This window comes from Pleurodeles waltl, chromosome 5, assembly GCF_031143425.1.
Source record: "Pleurodeles waltl isolate 20211129_DDA chromosome 5, aPleWal1.hap1.20221129, whole genome shotgun sequence".
Lineage (NCBI taxonomy): Eukaryota > Metazoa > Chordata > Amphibia > Caudata > Salamandridae > Pleurodeles > Pleurodeles waltl.
In genome coordinates, this window is record NC_090444.1 from 1,188,577,837 (window position 1) to 1,188,602,529 (window position 24,693).

Here is a 24,693-nt window from a genome sequence, read left to right on the forward strand (position 1 = left end):
TTTCAGAAAAAGTAAATAAGCCAGTCAGGGATTAGCCCGTTTTGACATGTTTTAGGGGTCAGTGCACAAACACAAGATGGCTGCGTCACAATTTGCAGAGTCTAAAAACTAGCAATAAAAGTCAGGACAAAATGGTGATGAAACCAAATAGTTCAAAAGTGGTGCAGAGTGAGAACATCACTTAAGCCATGTTTCATAGGTATGTGGCTTCTAGGTACCCACCACAGGAATGTAGTATCGTTAGAGTCAATCCTCCATGTGCACTGTACTAGACAGACTCTCTGTGGCCACCAGTTCCTGTGCGACGCTCAAGGCGAGAGCAATAAATCCACCACCAAAAGAAAAACACATGGCGCGCTAAGACTCCTTCATGCCTATTAGGAGTATTACGGTAATTACATTAGGTTATAGTCTGGGGCTCCGCTGAGGTTTATCCCCATCAGGCATGAACAACTGGTCTTGCCCCAGCCAGCGCCCCCAAACCTATGCTGAAAAAAAGGGGGGGCACACCAGAACAATACCTCCTAGTACCAGGCATCCAAAACCCTCCTGGGGTTCTCACACCGGAATGGCAGAGGCAGAACAATGCAGGCAAACTCCGTAGGCTGCAGAAACAACTGCGTATCTACTACCTGTAACTTGGTATTCCACATAGTGAGCAACTCACTGAAGGTAAGCCTCTGTCGGAGCGTTGAGGTGAGAGTCACGCCTGTCTTGGGTCTGTGGTTCCCTACAGATGGAGGATCGATCCTCCTGACACTGTGCCTGGTAAGGAGGGGGAACCAGGCATCAGTTTGTAGCTTAAGGGCAGATGCAGGCTGCCTCACGCAGTCTCTCTAGGTGGCACCGCACCCGCTGGATTGAGGTGCTGTCCTTGCTTCCTCTGGCCCCACTCACCCCAGGTCGGCTGAGCACACTGCTCCTCAAGGAGCAGGGCCGGCCTGTACTAGCTTGACCGTCGAAATGCATAGGACTTCCCTTGGCGCCGTCACAGCCAAACGAGTATGGTTCTGGGGGAGGCAGGGCAGGCACTCAGTCTCTGGGGCCTGCGCCCTCCTAACCAGGGATCAGCTGCACACTGTGTGGAATCACAGGTCAGTCCTCCACATTCCATACGCTGGGAAGCAGGCAGGGAAGAGGCGCTCCACAAGTACTGCCCTAAAATTGGGAAAATTCTATGTGCAAAAATGATAAAAGCGCTCTTTTCGCCCTGGGCAAGCACAAACCAATGAGCAGAGGCCAGTGCTCCCCCCTGATCTAGACTCCTTGGGGGGGGGACACTTGGAAGGGACACAACAGGTGCAGGCAACCCAACTCACATAAACCAGGGATTGAAGTGTCGGTTCCTCCTGGCAGTCCTTTCAGTGGTTAGTGCAGCCAAAGTCAGTAGGGCAGCTGGCAGCAGGGCAACATACAGAAAATCAATCAAGATGAGTCTTTTGGGCTACCCAGCAGACACCAGGCAGCAGGGCAACAAAAGAAGAGCAGTCCAGATGACTCCTTTATGCAGTCCAGCAGTCCTTCTGGCAGAGGTTCAGTCTTACTTCCAAAAGTGCTCTCAAAATCAGGGGGCCACAGCCCCTCTACTTATACTCAGAAATGCCTTTGTTCAGGGGATAACTTCAAAAGAGCCCTTTCAGGTGAAGCACAACACCCTTTCAACCCAGCGCTGTCTCTAGACATGAGTAGGGGGTAATCAGTCCGTTGTGTGACGGCAGGACATAGCCTATTCACATGTAAGGTGTGAACGACCCTCTCTCTCCCCATCCCAGGATGACTATCAGTATGCAGACGCCTCTTCTGTCACACCCAGCCCTTTCTCTGTTATGGGTGTCTGGAAAGTATGTACCAAGTGGAACTGTCACCCTGCCCCAGACATGGATTGGAGTCATGCTGCGAAGCACTAGAGTTAAAAGGACAGATAAATGTCCACTTTCTAAAAGTGGCATTTCTAAAATAGTAATAAAAAATCCACCTACACCAGTAAGCAGGATTTCTCACTACCATTCCAAACATACTAAACATACCTACCCTATTCCTCATAGATCAGAAGGTCGACACTTAGATATATGTCAGGGCATTTCCAATTAAATCCTATGGGAGGAGCAGCACTCACAGTAGTGAAAAACTAAATAGGCTGTCTGTCACTACTAGGACATGTAGTAAATAAAGACATATATCCTACCTTTTACATACACAGCACCCTTCCCACAGGGCTATAAAGGCCCTACGTTTAGGGGTGACTTAGGTGTAGTAAAAAAGGGAGTTTAGGCATTGGCAAGTAGTGTAACTTGCCAAGTCAATGTGGCAGTAAACTGTGCATGCAAGCCCTGCAGTGGCAGGCCTGAGACACGTTTGAAAGGCTGCTTCTGTGGGTGGCGCAATCTGTGCTGCAGAACCACTGGTAGCATTTAATGTAGAGGCCCTGATATACGGTATACCACTTTACAAGGCACTTACAGGTAGCTTAAACAAGCCAAAGAGGTGTAAACCAATTATACTAAGTTGTAGGGTAGAGAGCACATGCAATTTAGCACTGGTCAGCAATGGTAAAAGTGCCCAGAGTCCTAAGGCCAACAAAAAAGAGGGTCATAAAAATAGTAAGAGAAAGGCAAAATGTTTGGGGATAACCCGGTAGAAAGGGCCATTTCGAACAACTATAGTGAAAAGGCACTGGAGTTTTTGTGGGCAGAATCAGCCCCTGGTCCACTCTAGACCTGTGGAATTGCTATAAATGAGTACCTGGTTTGAACTCAGCTCAGGCAACAGAATGCTTGAATTCCAGTATATTCAGGCAGAACATAACCTTCTAGCCCATAGTTAGCACTGAGTTGTAATTCATATTACAAACCTATTTACTTGATGTTGAAGGTGTTAAAATTGAAGAGTCAAGTTCCAGTCCTTTATTCGGCATGGTATAGATTCAAAATCTGGGTTCAGTTTTGATAGCAAACTGCATGAATCAATTCTGGCACTGATTGGTGACCACCACTTTTGGCTTCAATGGACTGAAGCTGGTGGTCGCTCGATACTCACGCATGTTAATCAGTGTTGAGCCCTGTGATGTTTTGCATACATGCTCGAATACAAGGATCTGTTTTAAGCCTTTGGCCCACTATTGTAATTGAAGGGCAAATTGAACTTCAGCTCTGTACTTAGCTTACGTTTAAGATGGTGGGTGGAGCACATTGAGCAGGGGGGAGAGATTCATCCACAGGGGGATATTTGTTATTTTAAGTAAGTTAGTGCATTTGCACTTGCTCAGCAGATTTTCGCATGAACAAATATGCACGGATATTTTTACTCACTCAAAAAAGGCTTCCATTAAAGTGTTCAGGTGGTAGGTCTAGAAACATTTAATTGTGAGTTCCAGACATACTGATGCAAACATTTGTGATTTCTGAAAGTCATAAATCTACTCTAGGAGCTGTATTAGTTGTATATATATGTGTCACTACCTACACGGTTATCAGCAAATTAGGACACTTAGAAATTGTATGAAATGGATTGCTTAAGACCATCTATTCTGACCGTGAATCAAGACTTTGGAAACGTGTTTGACCTTTGTAATGACGGTGATAGTCTTTCAGCGTGTGTAATTTACATGCTCCTCTAGTTCATCCAAAGTGTCAGTGCCCCCAGGCTCGTATTTATTTCTCGTGTACCACCTCACAGTTTTGTGTCGTATTGTAAGCCATCACTGCAGTGTGCCTGTCAGTAGTAATGCACACCAGCATGTTCCATTTTATCCAGTAGGTGAAGTATATGTTAATTCCTGGTGCCCCAAAAATGCGTGATCTGAAGCAGGTTCTGTTCTGAACAAACTGCACTGTAAATATGTGCTTTGTAAATTGTCCGATGAAAGGAAAATGTGTGCGTCTGCATTTCACAAACAAAGAAAACAACTCGTTTGTTGATGTAGCACTGTAACATCATCAAACGTTGTGGAAGCCTTCACTAGAACATTTGCTACATTTTCACGCGGTTTTGGACGAATAACTTTTAGAAATTTAAAAAAGTATCTAGAAAAACTCCTTTTTCACCACGGAGTTTGTTCTTACTGGAATGCTAGATATAAATTTTCTTGAAAGACGTCTTTTGAGTTCATTATCTCAAGATTCCACGTTGGTTTGAATCTTTAATGATGGAGAAGCCAATCACCTTTCTTAATTTCTCTTATTTGCTCTATCCTTCGACCCCTCCTCTATTAATGTCATCATTTTATTATTTAATACTTACATTTGCTTATAATTAATCCGCAGGGCTCTGGGATCAGATACCGGAGGCTCCACTAGGAATCCAGCAGCTCACTGTGGAGTTGTTGGATTGAAACCCACCTACGGACTCCTCTCTCGCCATGGCCTTATCCCATTGGTGAATTCCATGGACGTACCAGGCATTTTAACCAGGAGCGTGGATGATGCAGCCATTGTATTGGGTATGTCTCTATCACTGATTTCTCCTATTGCGTCAGGAAAGTAGTATATGTACGATTTTAGTTTAGTTTTTCTGTTGGTTCCAGTGACTATTATTTTATGTCTTAGGCACGCTCGCGGGCCATGATTCGAAGGATGCGACGACCGTGCAGGACCAATTTCAGTCATTCGAACTACCTGAGGAAATAGATGTCAGCAAACTTTGTATTGGAATACCCAGGGTAACATTTACACATTTGACTTTAGCAACAATATGCATTCCATTTTATAAAATACTATTTGTTGGTCCACATTAGGTTTCAACAAGTGTCACACTTCGATATGAGTACTGGCGTGTAGGCATTCGGCTTGATTTTAACATTGCGAAGCATGAATCATCACTGTTTCCCAGAAGGAGAATTCATTCTTCAAACCTCATTTAATTGAAGCGCAAGTATCATATAACATACAATCATCAGGACATATATTAAGTTCGGGATACAGTTTAGCAAATGAACTTGACCTAACGTAAGTTGTACGTGATAGTTTATGTACCATGACATTTACAGCTTTTAGTAGCGGTGACTAAAGAACCCTTGATAAAAGTGCCTTTATTATCTTAAATGTGTATAGAAAAGCCAAGGCAATTTTGTCTCAAGTAACTAACATATTAGAACATAAATATAACAGTAATACTATTGCCTCCAAAAACAACGCCAACAGAGAAATATGGTGTTTACACTGACAAAGATAGTGATTTTATTCATTAACACAGCTCTCATTCTTGTGTATTAAACTGCTTTTTCATTTTTAGGTTTGACATTAATGGTGCTTGCGCCATTCAGTTGAGCATGTTTTATTCTATACTTTAAGAGGCTTTGGGGAAACCTTTGTCAGCTGAAGCTGGTAGCTTATTTTGCGCTGCAGTGTTCAGCCGTTGACTTCAGACATTGTCCTTCACATCTTGAATCCATCCATCGGAGTATTTTAACTTCGACGTTTTTTTATTAACTCTTTGGCTTGTCCCTTTGCCTCCACTGGAATGCATGTGGAACTATTTTACATCTGAAATCAGGTAAATGAGCAGACCCAATAGCGCTGTGGAGCAAGCACTGTGAAAAGCACCTGAAAATGAAATCTACAGAACAATGGTTGATATATCTTTTTGCAGCATCCTTTTTTCAGGGTTCGCTAACTGATTATAAACATGGTGGCCTCCTTGGAACTGTAGTTTAAATACATTGTGATTGTTTTACTTTTCCAAGATGGCTGCGGCATAAACTTCACAATATCTATATTTGCTTGTTGGTTGCTCATTCCTGATTTTCGTGGTTGTTGCCAATAGCAACATTTTCAATCTGAATTTGAATTATATTATGTTTAACAAACGTAGGTCCTGAAGATCGAGATGTTGTACTTAGCCATCCAAAATCTTCGTCTTGAGGTAGCAATGGGTCATTGAGCTATGACTTATTTAATCAAATTTATAGTAGAAATGAAGGTCTTACATTTTAGCCGTCCTATGACTTCCGCACAGTAATCAGAATGAATCACCAAATGAAGTTCCTGTTATTCACTGCATTTACATCAGATATTGAAAAAATACATTATTTTCCACTGCTGTGGCATCAGTACCGGAAGATCATTGATTCCATTGTCTTCCCCCTCTTATCCTGAGTCTCCAGAAACTTTTATAACTCGGTGAAAGAACATCTCTCCCTGGTGTGCAGAGTACCAAGAAAACCAATGAATAGTGAGCCACTGTCTCTTCTGTCTTCCCCTGCACCTCTTGCGTCTTCATGGATCAAAAAGAAGCAATACAATCTCACATAAAAGAGTGGTGTCCTCTTTTTCCCCCTTCTCAGCCTTCTTTGAGGTCTTTGGAATCTTGCAGGAGCCAGTAGTGTGCATGGTAACTTCTCCCACTGTCAATGAGTGAGCAGGAGTAGTGTGATCATTATTGGAGTGGGAGCAAAGCCCAAATAGAATTAAGTGAGGATAAAAGAAAGCCAGGAAATAATCTTTAAAATAAATGAGCAGAGAAAAGGGCTGTTCTGGAAATTGTGTTGGCGGAATGATGCCAAATTTAGTTTTAAAACTGGGATGGAAAGTGCAAAGGAAAGCAAGAGAGTGGTGAGAACTGTGGCAAGGCACCAGTCAGTTCTGTATGTATGTGATGTGGGGAAGAGTAGAGTTAGGAGGGAAACAGAAAGGTATACTTCATGTAAATAGTGCATGACTTCTATAAGCCTCCACTGCTGGCACTTGTGATCAACTTTTGGATGAGCTTGTGGATTTTGTCGGAGTGGCCCAAAAACTCAGCCCTCAGTGATTCAGCGGAGTTTCGCCCGACCCGAAATATGATTTATATTTTGTAATACAACACTAATTTCCACAACTGACATCACAACCGCTGTGGGGAGAATTTGAAACCTGACCTCTACCACCGAGATGGCACTGACAGCTAAAAAGTGACTTGCAATGTATCCTTGCTGTGGGAAAGAAATACATTGGGGTGAACGCATGTGCAGTGTTAAAAAAACAGATGAGAAATGTGTTTACATAAAATACTAGTACCTGGAGTGGGGAATAATAGCGTCAGGAAACCACTTTCTCTTCACTTTTTCTAGAGCGTCAGATGATATAATGACAAGCAGCAATTGGCTTAAAAAAGGCTATTATCGGTCGCATAAAACAAAAGCATGAGACTGGGAAGCATCTTTACAGATCTCTGTTTTACAGGGTCTGTGCCCAAGTAGCTAGGTGGCAGCTCTGCCCTCCTTTGGTTTACGTACCCTGGGTTGCAAGCCCCTGTTCGTCATGTAATATGTACAAAGTGCTATAACCACCCCAACCCCCCCCCACACACTTCCCCCTAAGGTGGTCTCAGTGTGATTCTTCAATCAGTCAATCAATCAGGGTTTATAAAATGCAGCTAATCACCTCTGAGGGTCTCAAGGCACTGGAGATAGTGCTCCGTTCAATTAAACAACAGTCATGTCTTGAGTTTCTTTCTTAATTCCCGGAGCGATGTGGAATTCCGGAGGTGCAGGCGAAAGTTGTTCCAGCTTTGACCGCCAGGTGAGAGAAGGATCATTCTCTGCTGTTGGAACGGCAGATCCAGGGTGGTGTAGACATGGAAAAGGGAGGCGGATAGCAGGTGTCTCGTTCTTGAAAGAACACTTGTGGACACGTGAGCAGGAAATGCAAATTGGCACACTAGCAGCAAGGCTGATAAATGCAGACTCTTGAAATTTTAGAAAAGGACAGATATTGTCACCAAAACCTGACAGAAAAACACCAAACTGGGCTTTCAGAGCTTAAAAAACTAGTGTTAAGTACAAGCACCCGCAAACTCAAGCCGTTGTGGCTAAATGCTGAAGCAGTCATATTGCAATGCTGCAAGTGAAAATACAAGTCCATGTCTGTAACATGATGATGTTCAACACACCGGAACTGACTGAGTCATGGATAAATTGGGGCAAATTGACACCTAGGTTATGACGAATAAATGCACATCAAGTTTTTACCTTTGCAAGCTGAGTGCACATCAGTCGCGGTAACAGTCTCAGTATGGCAGACTTGTGAAACGCAGGCCATTCCGATCACCGCAGTGACTTTGAGTTGTGACTTGTGGCTGGATTCAACAATCACCCGCTAGTAAGCTAAACTGCTGACCCGGATCAGTCAGCAGTCTAGCTTAACCATGCTGAAAAAGACTGACATCACCCGGGTTGGAGCGGACTCCCATCCAGGGAAAAAAAAACAGCCAAAACACAACCTGCTAAACGGCTCCCATCAACCATCAGAAGGAAGCTAGGACAGAGGGTACTTTACATGCAGATTCCACAACCATTCACCACACCGGAGTTCTTTGTAGCGCACTAGAAGTGGCTGAGGTGCCGCCAACTGCTCCAATCATTTTCCTCATTGCACATTACCAGAGCCTCCCACTCACTCATGCTACTCGCAGAATATGTTCTGCAAAAGGTGGGCGGGGTAAACTCTGCCACGGGACATTGACAGAGTTTTTGACGAACTCCAAGTGGAGCGCAGAATGGCAAAGCTCCATGAACTCCACCAGCGGAGTTTACCGCCCACCCCTAGATTTTTCACCTCTGTGTGGTGGATGACACCACAGACATCTTGAGCTTCACTTTCCTTGTCTAGTATGTCACTCGGAACGCCTCAGTGAAAAACATCACCCTTACTGATATCTATCCGCTTATATTTTTGCAGATTCTGATCATTCCCAGAAATCTAATACAATGTGGGTCTGCTGTATGTTTTTATATAAAGGAATTATAAGTAGAATAATGGCATTAGATCTATTTTTACATCCTTTAATTGTCTCAGCAGATGGATCTATTTTCGTTGATGTACCTTTGTCCGATCAGGAACAAATGGTTTTAAGCTGTATTCTTTGAGTGCCAGCCAGCTCCAACGTCACACTCTTTGTCCCTTGTCCCTGTGTTATACGGTAAACGGACACCTAAAGAATATACCTTTTCCAAATATATAATTTAAGTTATGAACTACCATGCATAACAACCCCTCACAACTCTGGTGGTTGAGCTTGGGCTCATCCCTTATTGCTTTACTTCTTGAAATCAATGTTGACCATACTTAATCGCACCTTAAGAGTTATTTATGCTAAGATTAATGGAAACTTTGTTTTTATCCTATCAGGAATACCATGCATCAGGATTGTCTAGAGAAACAGTGGCTCTTTGGTCTAGAGCTGCTGACCTGTTTGAAACTGCAGGTGCAAAGGTCATTGAAGTGTCACTCCCTCACACTGGTTATTCAATAGTCTGCTATCATGTGCTATGCAACTCAGAAGTGGCATCAAACATGGCAAGGTTTGATGGACTTGAATACGGTAGGTTGTCTTGACTTTCCTCATAATCATTGAACATCGTAATGTGTGGTTGTGAATGAAGTGTATTCAAACCTGAAGTATAATATATGTTTCCAAGCTCACTGAATTTATAGATGAAAAGAAATGAGCTGAGGTTACAGGCTTCTCTTCAGTTATTTAATGACTAGACTTTTCATTTGGTTCCATATATAAACTCTTAAATAGAGTCTTAAAATTCTAAGCTGAGAGCTAATACTATCAGCCAGTTTACCTTTGGGCATTTACAGTACCATCAGCGAACAAAATACTGACTGCTATGAATATGCCTAGAAATGTTATTGCACGGCCATCAGATTGTTTTTTTTGTGCTCATTTATGGTACTCTGCGCAAACAATTGAGAATATATTAAGGGAGGAATTCATTCTTATATTATAGGTAATTTGCTACCATTAAAGAGGTAGAGATTGTTGCAAAAAATATGTAAACTATGTCGATTCAGAAATGTTTGAATAAGTTAAGGGTGGGCAGTCATGACCAAAAATAACAGTATTGCTAAGGTTTGTTCCTCTAATGGGCAATATTTACCAGTCAAAAGTCCCTTAACAAGGACTCAACATAAAGTTCATGAGTGCCGCCCAGTTGACCAGGATATAGAGAAGGACTCTAAGCCGGTCACTGAGAAGCAAAAGGGGAGTCCGGAGTCAAAGAAGGTGTACCATGGAAACAAAGAAGGCATTGTACATATCTGTGTGTGATCTGCCTTATTGTAAACTGAATACTGACAACTGGGCCAGTTGTGGTATTTGCTTCCTCCCCGCAAACAGGGGCATGTTGTTAGCTATTCGTCAATAATGATAGTTATTTTTTAGATATAATGGCCATCCTTGACATGATGGGGCCTGCCTCTGACACAAGCTAATCCCAAACATAACGTCAACTATTGTAGGCATATTATGGCAGTAGTGGATTGATTGTGTCCACATGGCATTTTGTAGCTATTCTTGATATGATGGTTACTGGTTTAGTGCAGTACATTTGTGGCAAACTGTAGCTATCCTTAGCATTCAGAAGCACATCCCTAACATAACTATGCCATGGCATAATGGTGCCAGTAATAAAATGAATTGTCTGTGAGAGGCTGCTATTATGATGTCAGCTGTGACTGACCTTTAAGACCCAGACAATTTAATGCCCAAACATGGCATATTGTGGGCATTCTTGACATAATTATGGTAATCACTGGCATAATTGCGGGAACATTTTGCACATGATGGCTGTTCATTGCATGCGAAGGCATGCAGGACTAATCAGTCCATGTGCAGTATTAATTGTGAATATGTGAGAGAAATACAAAGGTGTTGTTTGGAAACCCAATCTATTACTAAAAATTAAAAGCTAGTGTTTTAAGAAAAAATAGTATTCCATGAAAAAAGGTTTTTGTTTGGAAGAATTTAGTTTATTTTTCAAAAATCAAAGGTTTATTCATGTGTATTGTTTAGAAACTAGCTTGCCAATCTTGGGACACAAAGTAATTGTATTTCAAAATATGTTTAAATCCTCTATAAGAGAGATATTCATGCACTTTGTGGACTCAACTGCTTAAGTTGTTTAGTTGGTGTCGAAGGGTGTAAGAGGGTGCTTGCTGCTTTAGCTGTTAATTCACAAACTAGGTGCAGGCAAGTATCGTCAATACTGATACAAACATTTTATGCCATTATCAGTGCTGCTGTCTGAGGCATGAGCAAAGTAAGATTGATATCTTTGTTCTGCTAACTGATTCGTTCAGGAATCTAGTTATGCTGTTTACAGCTTTAAATTGTGACTGTTTAATTTTAAAGTTTCCACCGTCCGCCCCCTTCCAGGTACATTTTCTTTCATATTTTACAGCTCAGAATATATTTTGAATGAACAGGGCGGAATAATTAAAGTAAGTCAATCAATCAATCAATCAGTCAGTATTTGTATAGCACGGCTAATCATCTGAGATGGTATACATGCGCTTGCTGCGGATGTTATTCGCAGAGCCAAGTCTTCAGCCCCTTCCTGAATGGGTCAAAGATGGTGTGGAGGTGGAGAGCGTTCCAGGTCTTGATGGCGAAGTGTGCAAAGGAGCGTCCTTCTGAGCAGCAGCGGCGTATGCGTGGTGTCTCTGTGAGGGCGAGGTGTGCAGAGCGTAGGATCCTGGGCTGTTGGTGAAGGTGGTGGTTCAGGTGGGCGAGTCCTAGCTTGTGGAGGGCTTTGTAGGCATGAGTTAGGAGCTTCAAGAGGCATCCTTTGTGATCAAGAGCCAGTAGAGGTTCTTCAGGTGCTGAGTGATGTGGGTTCTCTTGTGTAGGTTGAGGATAAGTCAGGCATCTTCATTCTGGACTGTTTGGAGTCATTGCAGGGGTTTGGTTGAGGTGCCTACGTAAAGGTGCTTTGTTGTAGTCTAGTCAGCTGGTGATGAGGGACTGTGTCACTGTCTTCTGTGTGTCGAGGGGGAGCCATTTGAAGATTTTGCGGAGCATGCAGAGCGTGTGGAAACAGGTTGAGAAGACGGCATTCACCTGTCGTCTCAGGGAGAGTTCACTGTAAAGGATGATATTGAGGTTCCGGGCATGATCTTTAGGTGATGGGGTGGGTCCTAGTTCCGAAGACCACCAGGCGTCATTCCAGAGGGTTGATTGTCTGCCGAAGATCAGCACCTCTATTTTGTCAGTGTTGCACTTCAGGCAGTTGTCCTTCATCCAGGTGGAAACACTTCTCATGCAGTTGTGAAAGTTTATCTTTGTTGGGATGGGGACTGTAGAGCGAGAGGATGAGCTGTGTGTTGTCGGCGTAGGAGCCGATATTGATGTTTTGTGCTGTGACGATGTCTACTGGTGGTGCCGTGTAAATTTTGAAGAGGGTTGACCTGAGTGAGGAGCCCTTGGGGACGCCGCAGATGGTGTGGTTGGCTTGTGAAGTGAAGGGGAGGAGACTGACTCTCTGGGTGCCAATCACTTAAGTGCATCGTTAATGATCCAAATCTGGTCTGCTGGTGGGAGTGTGGTGGTAGATGGTGTCGAAAGCATTAGAGAGGTTGAGTAGGATCAGGCTGGCTGTTTCCCTCCTGTCAAGTAGATTGTGGATGTCATCAGTTGCAGTGGTTAGAGCTGCCACAGTGCTGTGATTGGCTCTGAACCCTGCTTGGGAAGAATATAGATGGAACAGGAGTAGGGAGATGGGGCGGTAGTTCGCTGGAGTTTGCAGAGGGTTTCTTGAGGGGGGCTCTGATCTCTGCATGTTTTCAGGCTTCTGGGAAAGTGGCTGTGGAGCGCGAGGTGTTGAGTACGGTGGTGAGCTGGTAGCTGATCTAATCTTTTCTGAGGTTGAAGATTCTGTGGGGGCAGGGAGGGCAGCAGGTGCTCCTGAGTGGATGGAGGTCATGAGAGTGGCCATGTTTGGTGCTCTGAGCTGAGCTGTGGTGAGCAAGTGGTCGGCGGTGGTGGTGGATGAGGTGATGGGTGGTTTCGAGGTTTGGGGATCTAATTTTTTGTAGATGGTTTCTATCTTGTTGTGGAAGTGGTCGGCGAGGGCCTGCAGAGTTTCGTGGGAGGGAGGGGGTGGAGTTTTCGACAGCTGACGAGCATGCAAACTCTCTGATGATGGAAAGCTCTTTGGTCCTGTTGGCACTGGTTTCGATCTGGTGGGCCAGGGCAGCTTTTATGGCAGTTTAATCTGGCATTACTAGTCGCTGAGGGTTGATTTTGAAGGTGGCTCAGTTAGTGATTTTTTTGCTGGTGTGCCATCTTCTTTCAAGTTGTTTGCATTTGCGTTTTGCCTCGCTAAGTTGTAGGGCGTACCAGCTGGCTTGCTTGGTGGTTTTGTGGGTCTTTGCTTGTTTGTTTGGGGCGACCCAGTTAGCTGCTCTGATGATCCAATTGTTAAAGTTGTGTACAGTATGATCTGCGTTGGTGGTGATGTTGGGTTGTGAGATGTTGAGTGCGTCAATCCATTGCTGCTGAGTGATCTTGGTCCTGCTGCGAGAAGGGGGGGTTGAGGTGGCTAAGAATGGTGCAGTGCAGTGAAGCGGGGGTGAAGTGTGAAATGGAGTGGTCCAACTGGGTGAGTTCTGAGGTGTGGCTGTAGTTGTCGGTGGAGTTGGTGTCAGTGGTGTCATGCAGGTAGAAATTGAGGTCTCACAGGAAAACATAGTGTTCAGATTCGATGGCTAGTGGGGTGAAAAATTCTGCAATGGTGTGGCTGAGGCCGGTTTGGAATTCCTATAGCCCGATGCCCAGACCATATTGTTTGGGATCAAGTACAACAAGTTTTCATGTTTATTTTATTTTGTCCTTGGAACAAGCAAGCCCAACCCCCCTGCAGCACAAACCCTTTGGCTGCCAGTTTACAGGGAAGGAAACTGTCTGCAGTTGAGGTAATATTTGTGTTCATATAATGATGCTGTTCGAACTTGTATTTGAGGTTCATGAATGCAAAGCCTTTATTATTAGGCTGAGCGCTCCAAATAAATGGTGTAATGTCACACTGCAATACTGACAGTGGTTTCAGAAGAAAAAAAAAAGTGTCCACACATTTAAAATGTTTAACAATGTGAGACTATGTATAAAGTTCCCAGAATGCTCTCTGAATAGATGCAAGTATTTGCTGAAGCTTGTAAGCAATAGTGATGATTCTTTGCTTTCAAAATAAAATTTGCAGAAAAAAATGCAACTAGGAATAAAACGTTTTGCTACTGTGAAATTTTAAGTACTATTTATTTGAAGCGTCATTTAGTAAAACGTGTTGATTCATGCTATTATTTCCAATAAATATTCAAAATGGAAAATAATGTAACCATGTTTAACAAGATTATGGGAAACGTGAAAATTATCAAGCACTGGCAAAGCCAACCATCCAACATTGGTCTTTTGTTTTTGCCAATGCATGGCGTTTTGACATGGCTTTTGCAACACTTTGTTGTTGTGGGAGCTTCCAGGCCCTCCCCGTTTTAACAAACATTGGCAAAAAGCAAAAAAAGGTTTGGGTCTCAAAAAGCACACGTTGCCACAGTAGTTCTTGGCACTGAACAAAACTACTTTGTGTGCCAATATACTCCTTGTGGAAGATCAGAATGCTATCACTCACAGTAAAGCTAGCTGATAGAGAGACAGAGAGAGAGAGAGAGAGAGAGAAATTTAGTTTTAATAAAAACACAATGTCTTGGTTAATGCCAGACCTAATTAGGGACCCAATTCTTAAAGAAAGAAGGTCACAAAAGTTGACCTGTGGTATATCTCATGAATTCACAAAAATTTACAGAAGTAGATAAGGAAATTGTACTCCTAGAAAATATTTGTAAACTGTATTTTAGCACAAGCAAATATCCAGGTGTAGATTTGCTCATGCAAAAATCTATTGAGCCTTTACTTGCCTTCCAACCACTTTTTCTCAACCATGGAAGAACTTCTACTTCTGCCCTTGTTAGGAGTACATTTACAACCTTTATCAGTATGGGAAAAGATCAGAGAAGAGCTGGTGAAATTCCTTAAAATGCAAGTTAGTAGGTTTGCACAGACTCAAAGACATTTCAGCCCTGGGTCTATTGCTTACTGTTTCCTCCATCCCCAGTATGCAGATCTGCGGAAAGGTGGCAAAATGAGGAAATTGCTATAGTATGGCTTGAAATTGCTAGTATTGAATCCCTACTATAATATCAGCCCTGGCATAATCAGAGAGGCTATTATCATAACTCTTACATAATGAGATTACTGCCATAACTTGTCGCTGCACTACATGGCACCAAAGGGGCAAGTAGATTTAAGAAGCAACTTGTCCCATGGACAAGTAGATATTTTCTTAAATTCCACACCCCTGGGGCCATTGATTGTGATGTTGTTGACAGTTCAGAGCTGGAAGTTCTTGCATTCCATGATTGGGGATGTTATGTCATTGGTGATGGTACAGGCGAGCGATTCCTTGTGTATGATTGCAACGTCATCTCCGTGTCTGTTGGGGTAGTCACAGTGTTTCATTCTGTAGCCGGGGGGAGGTTAGGGAGGGCGTAGCCATGTTGATGTCTTGGGCCAAAGCTGGGTGAGCCAGGTTTCTGTGATAAAGGGGGCAGGGATGGAGATGATGTCCCAGTCTTTGGTTGCATGTTTGAAGAGTGATCTGGTGTTGAACAGGGACATTAGAGACGGCCCAGAGGTATCTTGTAGAAGGTGGGTGTCTAGGTGTTGGTGGCAGAAGGTCCAGTGGTGGAGGAGAGCTCGCAGTAGGCGCAGGAAAAAGGTCCCTTTGTGTGCTACGGTGATGCAATGTAGCAGTTGTTGTCACGTTCGGTGTTGAGGGTGTGGAGATTGGTGGATTGGTATCTTTGGGTGTGAGTTTGTTTATGGGTTTTGGCACTGGGCGCAATCTATGCACAGATGGGCACAGACAGGCGTGCCTTTGGTGCACCTTTGGTGCTGCCATAAGTAGTCCCGGGAGGTAGGAATGGCTGTCAGGGAGGTGGGAGGGTGACGGGCACAAAAACAGCAGGTGCTGGAGAGCAACAGGAGCTTAAGCACACATGCAGCCAGGGGACTAGAAAAAAAGCAAAACCCAGTACAATTAAACAAAAAAAAAAGAAGTAGCACAAACAGAAAGCAGAAGCAAAGACAAGACAGATGCAGCAAAAAAGAACCCAAGTATGTGAGCGAGGAGGCACAAATGATGGGGATCACCTTTTGGGAGACAGCAGCCTCGAACTGGCGGCCTCAGTGATTGAGTGCAAAGCTGCAGTCACAAGGAACTGTTCAGAGGCAGCTAGGTGAGGGGTGCTTGGAACGAGGTTAGAGGCTACTCACTGGAGGTCATGTCACAGCCTTCATTAGTAGTCCTAGGAGGTGGGAGGGACTGTCAGGGAGGCAGCATTGCGATGAGCATGAAAATGGCAGGGGCAGTACTAGTACAATTGAAGAAAGATGGTATATACAGTTTATCAAATAATACAGCATGTTAATTCCCATGGCCATGTTTTTTCTTTATACTTCATTTACTCCCAGTGATGTTTTAACACTTGAATATTTAGATTTTGCCTGACTGTTGCAGCCAGGCAGGTTCTGTGTTGAATGGATAGCTCCCTACAATGTAGGTGATGCATGGTTGAAAGGCAGTGAGTGTATGTGTGAGCGTATCACTGTCCAGCATAATAACCAGGTGTGTGCTATTTTGTTTCATATGCTGCTGCTCCAGGTTATTTAAAGGAGTGAAATGGATTGAAAGAAAAAACGGTTACGTTTATAAGCTGTTATGATGCCTGGTTGCAAGGTGTTAGAATGCACTGGTGGAATATGTTGGATGTGTTTGGAATTTCAGAGTGATTGGCAGTAGCTGACCTTGGCATCATGCTGTGAAAGTTTAACTGCACTTATGCCTGTACTGTAGGAGAGGAGAGTGAGAGCTTACTGTGCATGTTAGACATGCCTACTATTCTTGTGGGAGATTTAGTTACAGTTGTACTGTGATTATGATCTGTGGCAGATGTATGCGACCTTGCCTGCACAAGTGCTGCCTTACCACGTTTACAGCTGCGTATTGTTAAACCAGCTGACTGGCAATTCATGCGCAAGCTACTCAGAAGCCAGATGAGCGCTATTCCTAGCTCGTGTTCGACCTGTTGGAGACTTCTGATTCATAGTTATATGTCGCCAATACCTGCCTTGAGATGGGAGGTGGTTCTGTTTGTTGGTTCAGGTGATCCTTCTTCATCAACCAAGGAAGACCCAGGTCTTTACTGCCTTCCTAAATCTTATTCGGGCCTTGAATATTTGTTTTCTTTGCTGCTAGAGTTCCATAATTTTGTTGCCCGTATGGGAAAGAAGGTCCACCCATGTGTTCCCTCTTGTAGGGTGGGAAGGCTATCCATGGTTAAGCTCCAGGGCAGTTTCAGTTCTTTCAGTATGTGCAGTAAGCTTAGGCCCTTGCTGTACTTGGCTCTGTGATCAGTACAGAGTACCTTGAAAGTGAGTGTCTGGCTGGCAGTAGAGTGTGAAGCTTGGAGGGCGGAGGTAATAAGATCACGTATGTTAAGATGTAGGAGTTTTGTTTCTACCACATTTGAGTCTCTTTTCAGTCTTTGGAGAAGGAAGAATGGAGCACCTATGTGCAATGGAATGGAGCACCTATGTGCTATAGCGGAAGCATGACAATATCCATGTTAGTAGCCTATAGCTTCTATGGGAAACCTGGTGTTGCTGTGTGTTAAAGAGTTTCAACTTGAAGAATTAATCTTAGAGTTATTAATCTCCAGATTCCATCAATATCCTTGTTTTTGCATTATTCTCTTGCCATTGTTTGATGACTTTCCAAAATAAATCTCACATTTCTGCTTTTTCCTCTTTACCATAGCTCTTTGTATTCCCCTAATACTAATTTTAACCTTTTCTCATACAACACCTCAAACTAAGTTCCCTTTCATATCCCTAGCCCTTCCCTCACAGTAACCTTAACACTAAGCCCAGCCCTCGCCACATCTCTCACCTAACTATACACTTTACCCTAAACCTAAATCTTGAAGTTGGCTGTTACTTGTTGTGACTTCATAAATACCATTTAAATAACATTATTGCTCTTTTGATGTTAGTTCAGTAGCCCTTGACATGTATTGTTTTGAATGACAGTATAAGAGGCCCTTCACGATTCAGTATTTTGGTGCAACTCCGGTAAGCACATTTCTTCCAGTTTTAACAGTAAACGGTAATTAGTCAATTACACTTGAGAGGATACACATGAATTCTACTGCATCCATTTGCTGGCATATTGACTTTTTGGAAATCTGTTGAAATGCTAGGAGGACTACAAAAGTAATTAAAATGGATGCCTTTCTGTTTTTGTCACTGAACATATAGAGTCAATGTCCTGAAAATCATACTGTGGTTGGATCCATTTTGTTGTACTTGTAACTGGTAGGCTGCAAATTTATGCGGGAAGTGAAGGAATCTTAGCTGGTTGGTAAGCAACTTATCTGAAATGAAATGATCTTGAGTTAAACATAACTCATTGGCACTCGCGCCAGTAGTTCAGACACGGGTATAGCAGGCATAAAAATAATATTTGCCACAATAGGTGACTGAACAAAAGGCTTCCCTTCTGATCATGTATGGGACAGACTTTTCTCTGAAACAAAAGACTATTAATTACTGTAGTAAGACTCTTTATGAGGGCACTCCTTTGTCCGTTTGACAAAGCCCTACAGTTTTTCAATAGGCAGACAACACTACACTATAAACACTGCTTCCTCACACTGCTGTCACCATGCTGGTTGGCTTTTCACTAAGGCAGAGAGAACCCTGCACCAACTTATAATTGCTATCCTCAGTCTTTCATGGGAAATTCCTTCACTAACTTTTTGAAACCTTACCTGGGTATATGTCCTGCCTCAATCTAAGACCTCCTAATCAACATCTCCCAACCTCACCTGAACCGCTGTGTGCACCATTCGGATTCTACCTTCTAGGACCACCTGCTGACACACCCTGCCGGTGACCATTGGGGCCATCCCAAGACTCAAGCATGTAAAATCACGCAAAAGCTGACATTGTGGCTCTTGAAGGATTGTGGATGGTTAACAATCGCACTGGCTAACTTAATAGTGCACATATGTTAATTTTGCATTTGTATCTCAAGTAGGGAGATATCGTTCCACTGCGTTGGTTTGTTGTATTTGCTCTGTGATGTACTGTATGCAGGTCTGTCTGTCTTTGCTCTTTCTTGCTGTCCTACAACTGGGTACTTAACACGCAGCATTTATAACCACATTGTTTCTTGTAAAATCACCCAGCCTATTTATTTCCCTATACACCAATGATATATTTTCAAAAATGTACATTTCTGTTCGAAGTGTTAAATACAAAAGTTGAATATGTAAACCGTGCATGAATGCTGCAGACTTTAACTTCTGCTTTCAGTTACACCTTAAAAAAGGTTGTTCAAAATATATCTTTTTCAAAAATATTTTCTTTTACTTACTTGATGGTGTGCACAATAATAAGAACATTCGGCTGTGACAAATAACAATATAGTTTTGTTAGACTGCTATAGTAAGAACATGACAGTGATGCTTTGTATGCCAGTGGGGTCCACTTGATTTCCATAAAGTGATCGAGGTCAGCATGGAGCCGTGGTTCGAGTATTGCCATAGTCTAAACTCAGACAAATTCAGATCTGTGTAATAGGTGGAGCTCAGGCATAGCACGACAAACACTGAATGACGCCCACACACCCAGCACTGCCATATATGAGGTAACCCATGAACATCTACATAGTCTAATTATATAACCACACAGCGGTCAATTTTTCTGGCATTTTTTTTTTTTTTAAAGCATAGAGGCATATAATAACGATTAGTCATAGTCTACCCGGGCACCTCACCACTTTCCCTTGTCCGAGGTGCCATAGTTGTTCTTCTTGGATGGTAGAATCTTGCAAATAAGCCAACGACGTTTCTGCTGTTTTCCTAAAATTCTATTTCCTAATTTCCTGTAGTGCTATTACACAGTTGAGCAACTGTTAACAAGCAATGCCTTTCTCTGTTTTTATCCTTGACTTGGTGTACTTTTGTAAAGTTGAAAAATGGGTTAAGGAAAGTCAGGGACTGTTTCTCATCATGACTCGCAGTACTGTTGCTCCATCCCATGCCTTACTGTCCCGTTTTGTCTTCCTCGCCTCGTTTTATGTCGGGCGGCAGCCTGCATCTGTCTGCCACAGTGGTCTATTTTTTCAGTCTTCCCATCCTCCATCTGCTAATCACATAGGCTGCAGGACTACGTCTGACAGCCACGGGCCGGATATGTCAATTAGTAGATATTTTCTGCACACGACAGCCATTTCAGATGGCTGCATTGCCCGCTCTTCTCACCACCTCAGTTGATGCTCTTGTGTATAGACGAGAAGGCTGAGGGAGGATTGTAAGGGGGTGCAGCTGTGACAATTTTAAAGAGCAACCTTAGGCGGAGTGCTGAAAAAAGCCATGAGTCACACATCGGGAACCAGAACTGGAAAGGGAAAACAAGATGTTGCAAGACCTAATGAAAAAAAAAATTGTACTAGGAATAGAAACAATTAAGGTGTTCCAAAGTATCTCTTGTTCGTAGAGCAGCAAACTACACATAGAATACCTTGCTAAGCACGTTTAAGGTAAACAATATTCATTTAGACCCCGTATAATATTTATTTTATTTATTTCCTTTAGCAAGGAGCACAGACGCCTTTTCAATTCTCAAAATTGGCTTCGCCATCATGGAACTTCATTGATAGTTATAGACCCTGAATTGTGCCGCTCATGTACAGAATATCAGAGCACTTTTAATAAGAGATCGAATTATTTTCAAAAATATTTTATTTTGTATAAGTTTCTGTCTAATTCTTAAATATGTACCTATCTAAATGCTACATTAACTGAATTACGTTTTTGTTTTATTTAAAAGAAGTCCATAACAACTAAAAATGAATATGGATTAGAAAGCTGTTTACTCAAATAGGTACCCACTTAATGAAGAGAAACCCAGCAGCAATATAGAAAATGGAGACCAAGAAGTATGTTTTTAAAGTTGAAAATGTAACACTGTATTTTTAACCTTTTTCCATGTTTTTTAAAATTTTTATTCTAAAGCTACATAAGCCAATCAATAACATTTTAATGAGTTTCCTTTAACTGAAGCAGCACATCCTGTGTCCCTCAATGCCCTATCCTGGAAGTTCAACTTCTGTTTTTTCTGACTCCTGTGAGCAGGATCTTGAACTACTGGCCTCTGCCCTTGCAACTTTTTCATGGGGATTCTTCCTACACTTTTCTTTTTTTATATTGATGTTTTTTACAGCAGTGCTAGTTTGCTGTGAAAAGTAATCTCAAATGTTTTCTTCACAGCTGTGAAGAATGTCTTCATTCTTTGTGAGACACCCTTCCTGTAAGGGGAAGGAATTATAATAGTAATCACAATTACAGAGGGGAGAAATCCGTGCAATATCCTCATGTGATGTGTATAACAGATTCACACACGAAAAAGGAATGCCCAGATTGCCAGAAAATATTGAGAAGCACCTTCATGGAGCATGAAGGACTTCGCCTCAGAGGATGAAAAAATTAGAACAAAGTAAGTTTATTAAGAAGGACACAGAAGTGGATATTTAGGAAAGATTCTTTCTCTACATCCTCAAAGTTTAATAACCGAGCTAGTTCTCTGCGGGAGAGGTCTGAAAAACAGAATGTACACTCCTGGTTCAATCATTCATCTTTACCAGTAAAACACTCAGCGTTCTACAGTGTTTTCTTGACTATAGTCCATCCATAGAGAAAAGCAACAATGTCTAACCTTTCTTGAACTCAAGCTCCATGGTATTAGAGATCCCTTTAACCTTGAAGCTTGTGTGAATGTTGATTTCGTTGTTTGATGGCAGGGACATCAACGCTTTTTAACACTGAACATTAAGGCCTCACTTCTCTCCAGAAAACTCTTCAGATTCAGACTAACTCTGTTAAAATTCCACCTAAGAAGAAACCAAAACTGCATGAAACATTTTGACCAGAGATGCGCCAGCAGCCATGCTGCTTACTAAAGATGGCAGTTCAATAAGCAAAGGCCACTGTCATGGCATGGATGTGAGCCATAATGCCAATGTGACCTAAGCCACTTCTGTTCCCTTTTAGTCATAGGAGTTCAGAACCCTCTGAGATTGCAACCACTTACTAGTGCAAGATCTTACACTCTGCATCATCATTCCTTCAGTCGTCCTCATACAGCGGTGGAAAGATGCTAAATTGGATAACACTTTGGATGTCTTTTCACCCACATTTCATCCTGCATTACAGTCTAGTGTGTCACCTCCCTCAATGCTCGATCACCCACCATGAGATGTTGCACCACCTCCCCACGCTCGACCATTGGCCCCTTAATCTGCCGCTACTGCCAGTTCTCCTGCTCCTCCAATCTCCCAGCGCACCCCAAAGAGCGGCTGTCTCCAGCCACCACAACCACTCACCAACTGAACTGCATTCTATTGAACAAAAGTTCACTAACCAAACACAAGACCGAGCAATGGGACCCCTTAAGCACCCTCTCACTCGACCTAGTCTTCCTCACAGAAACCTGGTGCAACAAGACCTCAGCACCTAGTCTCGCTGCAGCCCTACTCGAGGGCTACAAGATTGTCCACTGCAACATCAACAAGGTCGGGGGAGACATCGTCATAATCTAAAAAGACATCCTCAATGGGGCAGCCTCAGAAGACATAAGCACACCCATCATATAACACTTCTACTTCCAGCTCAACATAAACAATACCACCACCATCAGAGGCACTCTGACCTACAGACCTCATGGACCCTGCCCTGGCTTCTGCAACAAAATCACCGAGATCATCCCTCACAGGTCAGCAACACTAATGACTATATTTTCCTTGGAGATCTCAACTTCCACCTAGAGGACACCAAGGACACCCACACCTCCAGCATCCTAGACAACCTGGGAACCATCAGACTTTGTCAGATAATCACGGACCCCACGCACACCGCTGGACATGGACACACCATGGACCTAATTTTTACCTCCATCAATAGAATCAAATACAGTCACACCTCCAAACTCACCTGGACCGACCATGTCTCCCTCCTTTTTAACTACCTTGTCACACTGAACAGAACACCCATACCCCCCATGCATCAAAGTTGGAGCAAAATTAATGAGCACCTATGGACCAACACCCTCAACTCCTACCTGCTGCACTCCCACCTCAAGTCTCCAGAGCACACCACGGATGTCGACAGAGACATCAAACACTTCTCCACCTAAATATCACATTGCACAGAAATCGCCGCACCTGCCAAACCCACCAGATCTAACAGAACCTCCAAACAAGCAAGCAGGTACTCACCGGAGCTCTGCACCACCAAGCACCCCTTGAAACAACTCAAGAGGAAATGGCACCGATCCAAACTCCCCGCAGAAAGCACCATACTCAAGGACACTCTCAACCACTACCACAAACTCATAAAGAACACCGGAAAGCAAGCCTAAGCCACCCGCATTAATGACAGCACCAACACCAGCAAAGAGCTCTTCACCATTGTCAAGGAATTTGCCAACCACACAGCACTAGAGAACACCGTACACCCCATGCAAAAGTTATGCAACTCCCTCACCACCTTTTTTCACGACAAAATCACTACTATCTACAGTAACTTCGCAACCCACCCCATGGCAACAATCACCATCAGCCTCCTCAACCGGTCAGACTCTCCTTCCATGCAAGGAATCCACATGTGGAATCAGATCACCACCCAGATAAACAGTGACATCATGAAAATCATCTGCTCGGGTTCCCCTACGGACCCCCCTTCCCCCATCACAGCTCCATCAGCCGCCGACTCACGGACATCATCAACGCATCCATCAACACTGCCACCTACCCTGACGAGTGGAAGCACGCAAGGATCAACCCCCTTCCGCAAGAAGCCCTCCACTAACCGAGACGACCTCAAAAACTACGACCTTTCTCCTTGCTCCCATTCCCTGCTAAAGTTCTGGAGAAAGCCATTAACCAACAACTCGCAACATGCCAGGTAGACAACAACCTACTAAACTCATTGCAGGCTGGATTCCACCAAAATAACAGTACAGAGGCCGCCCTGATCACTGCCACAGATGATATCAGAACCCTCCTAGACCAAGGTCAGTCAGCTGCCATAGTCATCCTCGACCTATCAGCGGCATTCTACACTGTCTCCCACCACTCCCTACTGAAGAGACTCCACCAGATGGGCATCCAAGTTGATATCCTGAAATGAATAGTTTCTTTTCTCATAGCTTCCTTTCTCACTGGCCAGATGCAGACCATCCATCTCCCCCTCACCTGTCAATCTAAGCACATCATCTGCAGAGTTCCCCAAGGTTCCTCCCTTAGCCTCAAGACCTACATGATCCCCCTAGCCAACATCGTAAGAAGCCACGGACTGCACATTGTCTCCTACGCAGACGACAAGCAGCTCGTCCTCTTGCTAACCGAAAAACATACAAAGGCCAAAACTGACTTCGAACTCTGCTTGAGCAACATAGCTGACTGGCTGAAAGAGTGCTGCCTCAAGCTCAACACAGAGAAAACCAAAGTACTTCTCCTCTGAAACTCCTCCTTCCTCTGGGACAACTCCTTGTGGCCATCAGACCTTGAACTTCCTCCCACCCGACAGAAAATGCCTGCAACCGAGGAGTCTTCATCATCAACAAACTAAGCATGAAGAAGCAGGTCATTGCAGTCTCCACCGCCTGCTTCCGTACCTTCCACCTCCTACACAAGATGTTCAAATTGCTACCCACTGACACCAGATGATTGGTCACTCAGGCCCTCGTCACCAGCTACCTAGACTACAGCAGGTCTTACTACCCTTCTCACCAAGAAACTCCGACTCATTCAGAACA

The 24,693-nt window shown here is 43.4% G+C and overlaps 1 protein-coding gene across 2 annotated transcripts in view; it reads left to right on the forward strand.

Annotated features, from left to right (window-relative positions):
- Nucleotides 1-24,693, forward strand: part of QRSL1 (glutaminyl-tRNA amidotransferase subunit QRSL1) — a 166,720-nt gene that overhangs the window by 90,756 nt on the left and 51,271 nt on the right. For both annotated transcript variants that reach the window (XM_069235435.1, XM_069235434.1), the window contains exons 6-8: nt 4,263-4,438; nt 4,545-4,657; nt 9,105-9,297. In XM_069235435.1, coding sequence (XP_069091536.1) covers nt 4,263-4,438; nt 4,545-4,657; nt 9,105-9,297 — 482 coding nt within the window. The remainder of the gene's footprint in view (nt 1-4,262; nt 4,439-4,544; nt 4,658-9,104; nt 9,298-24,693) is intronic.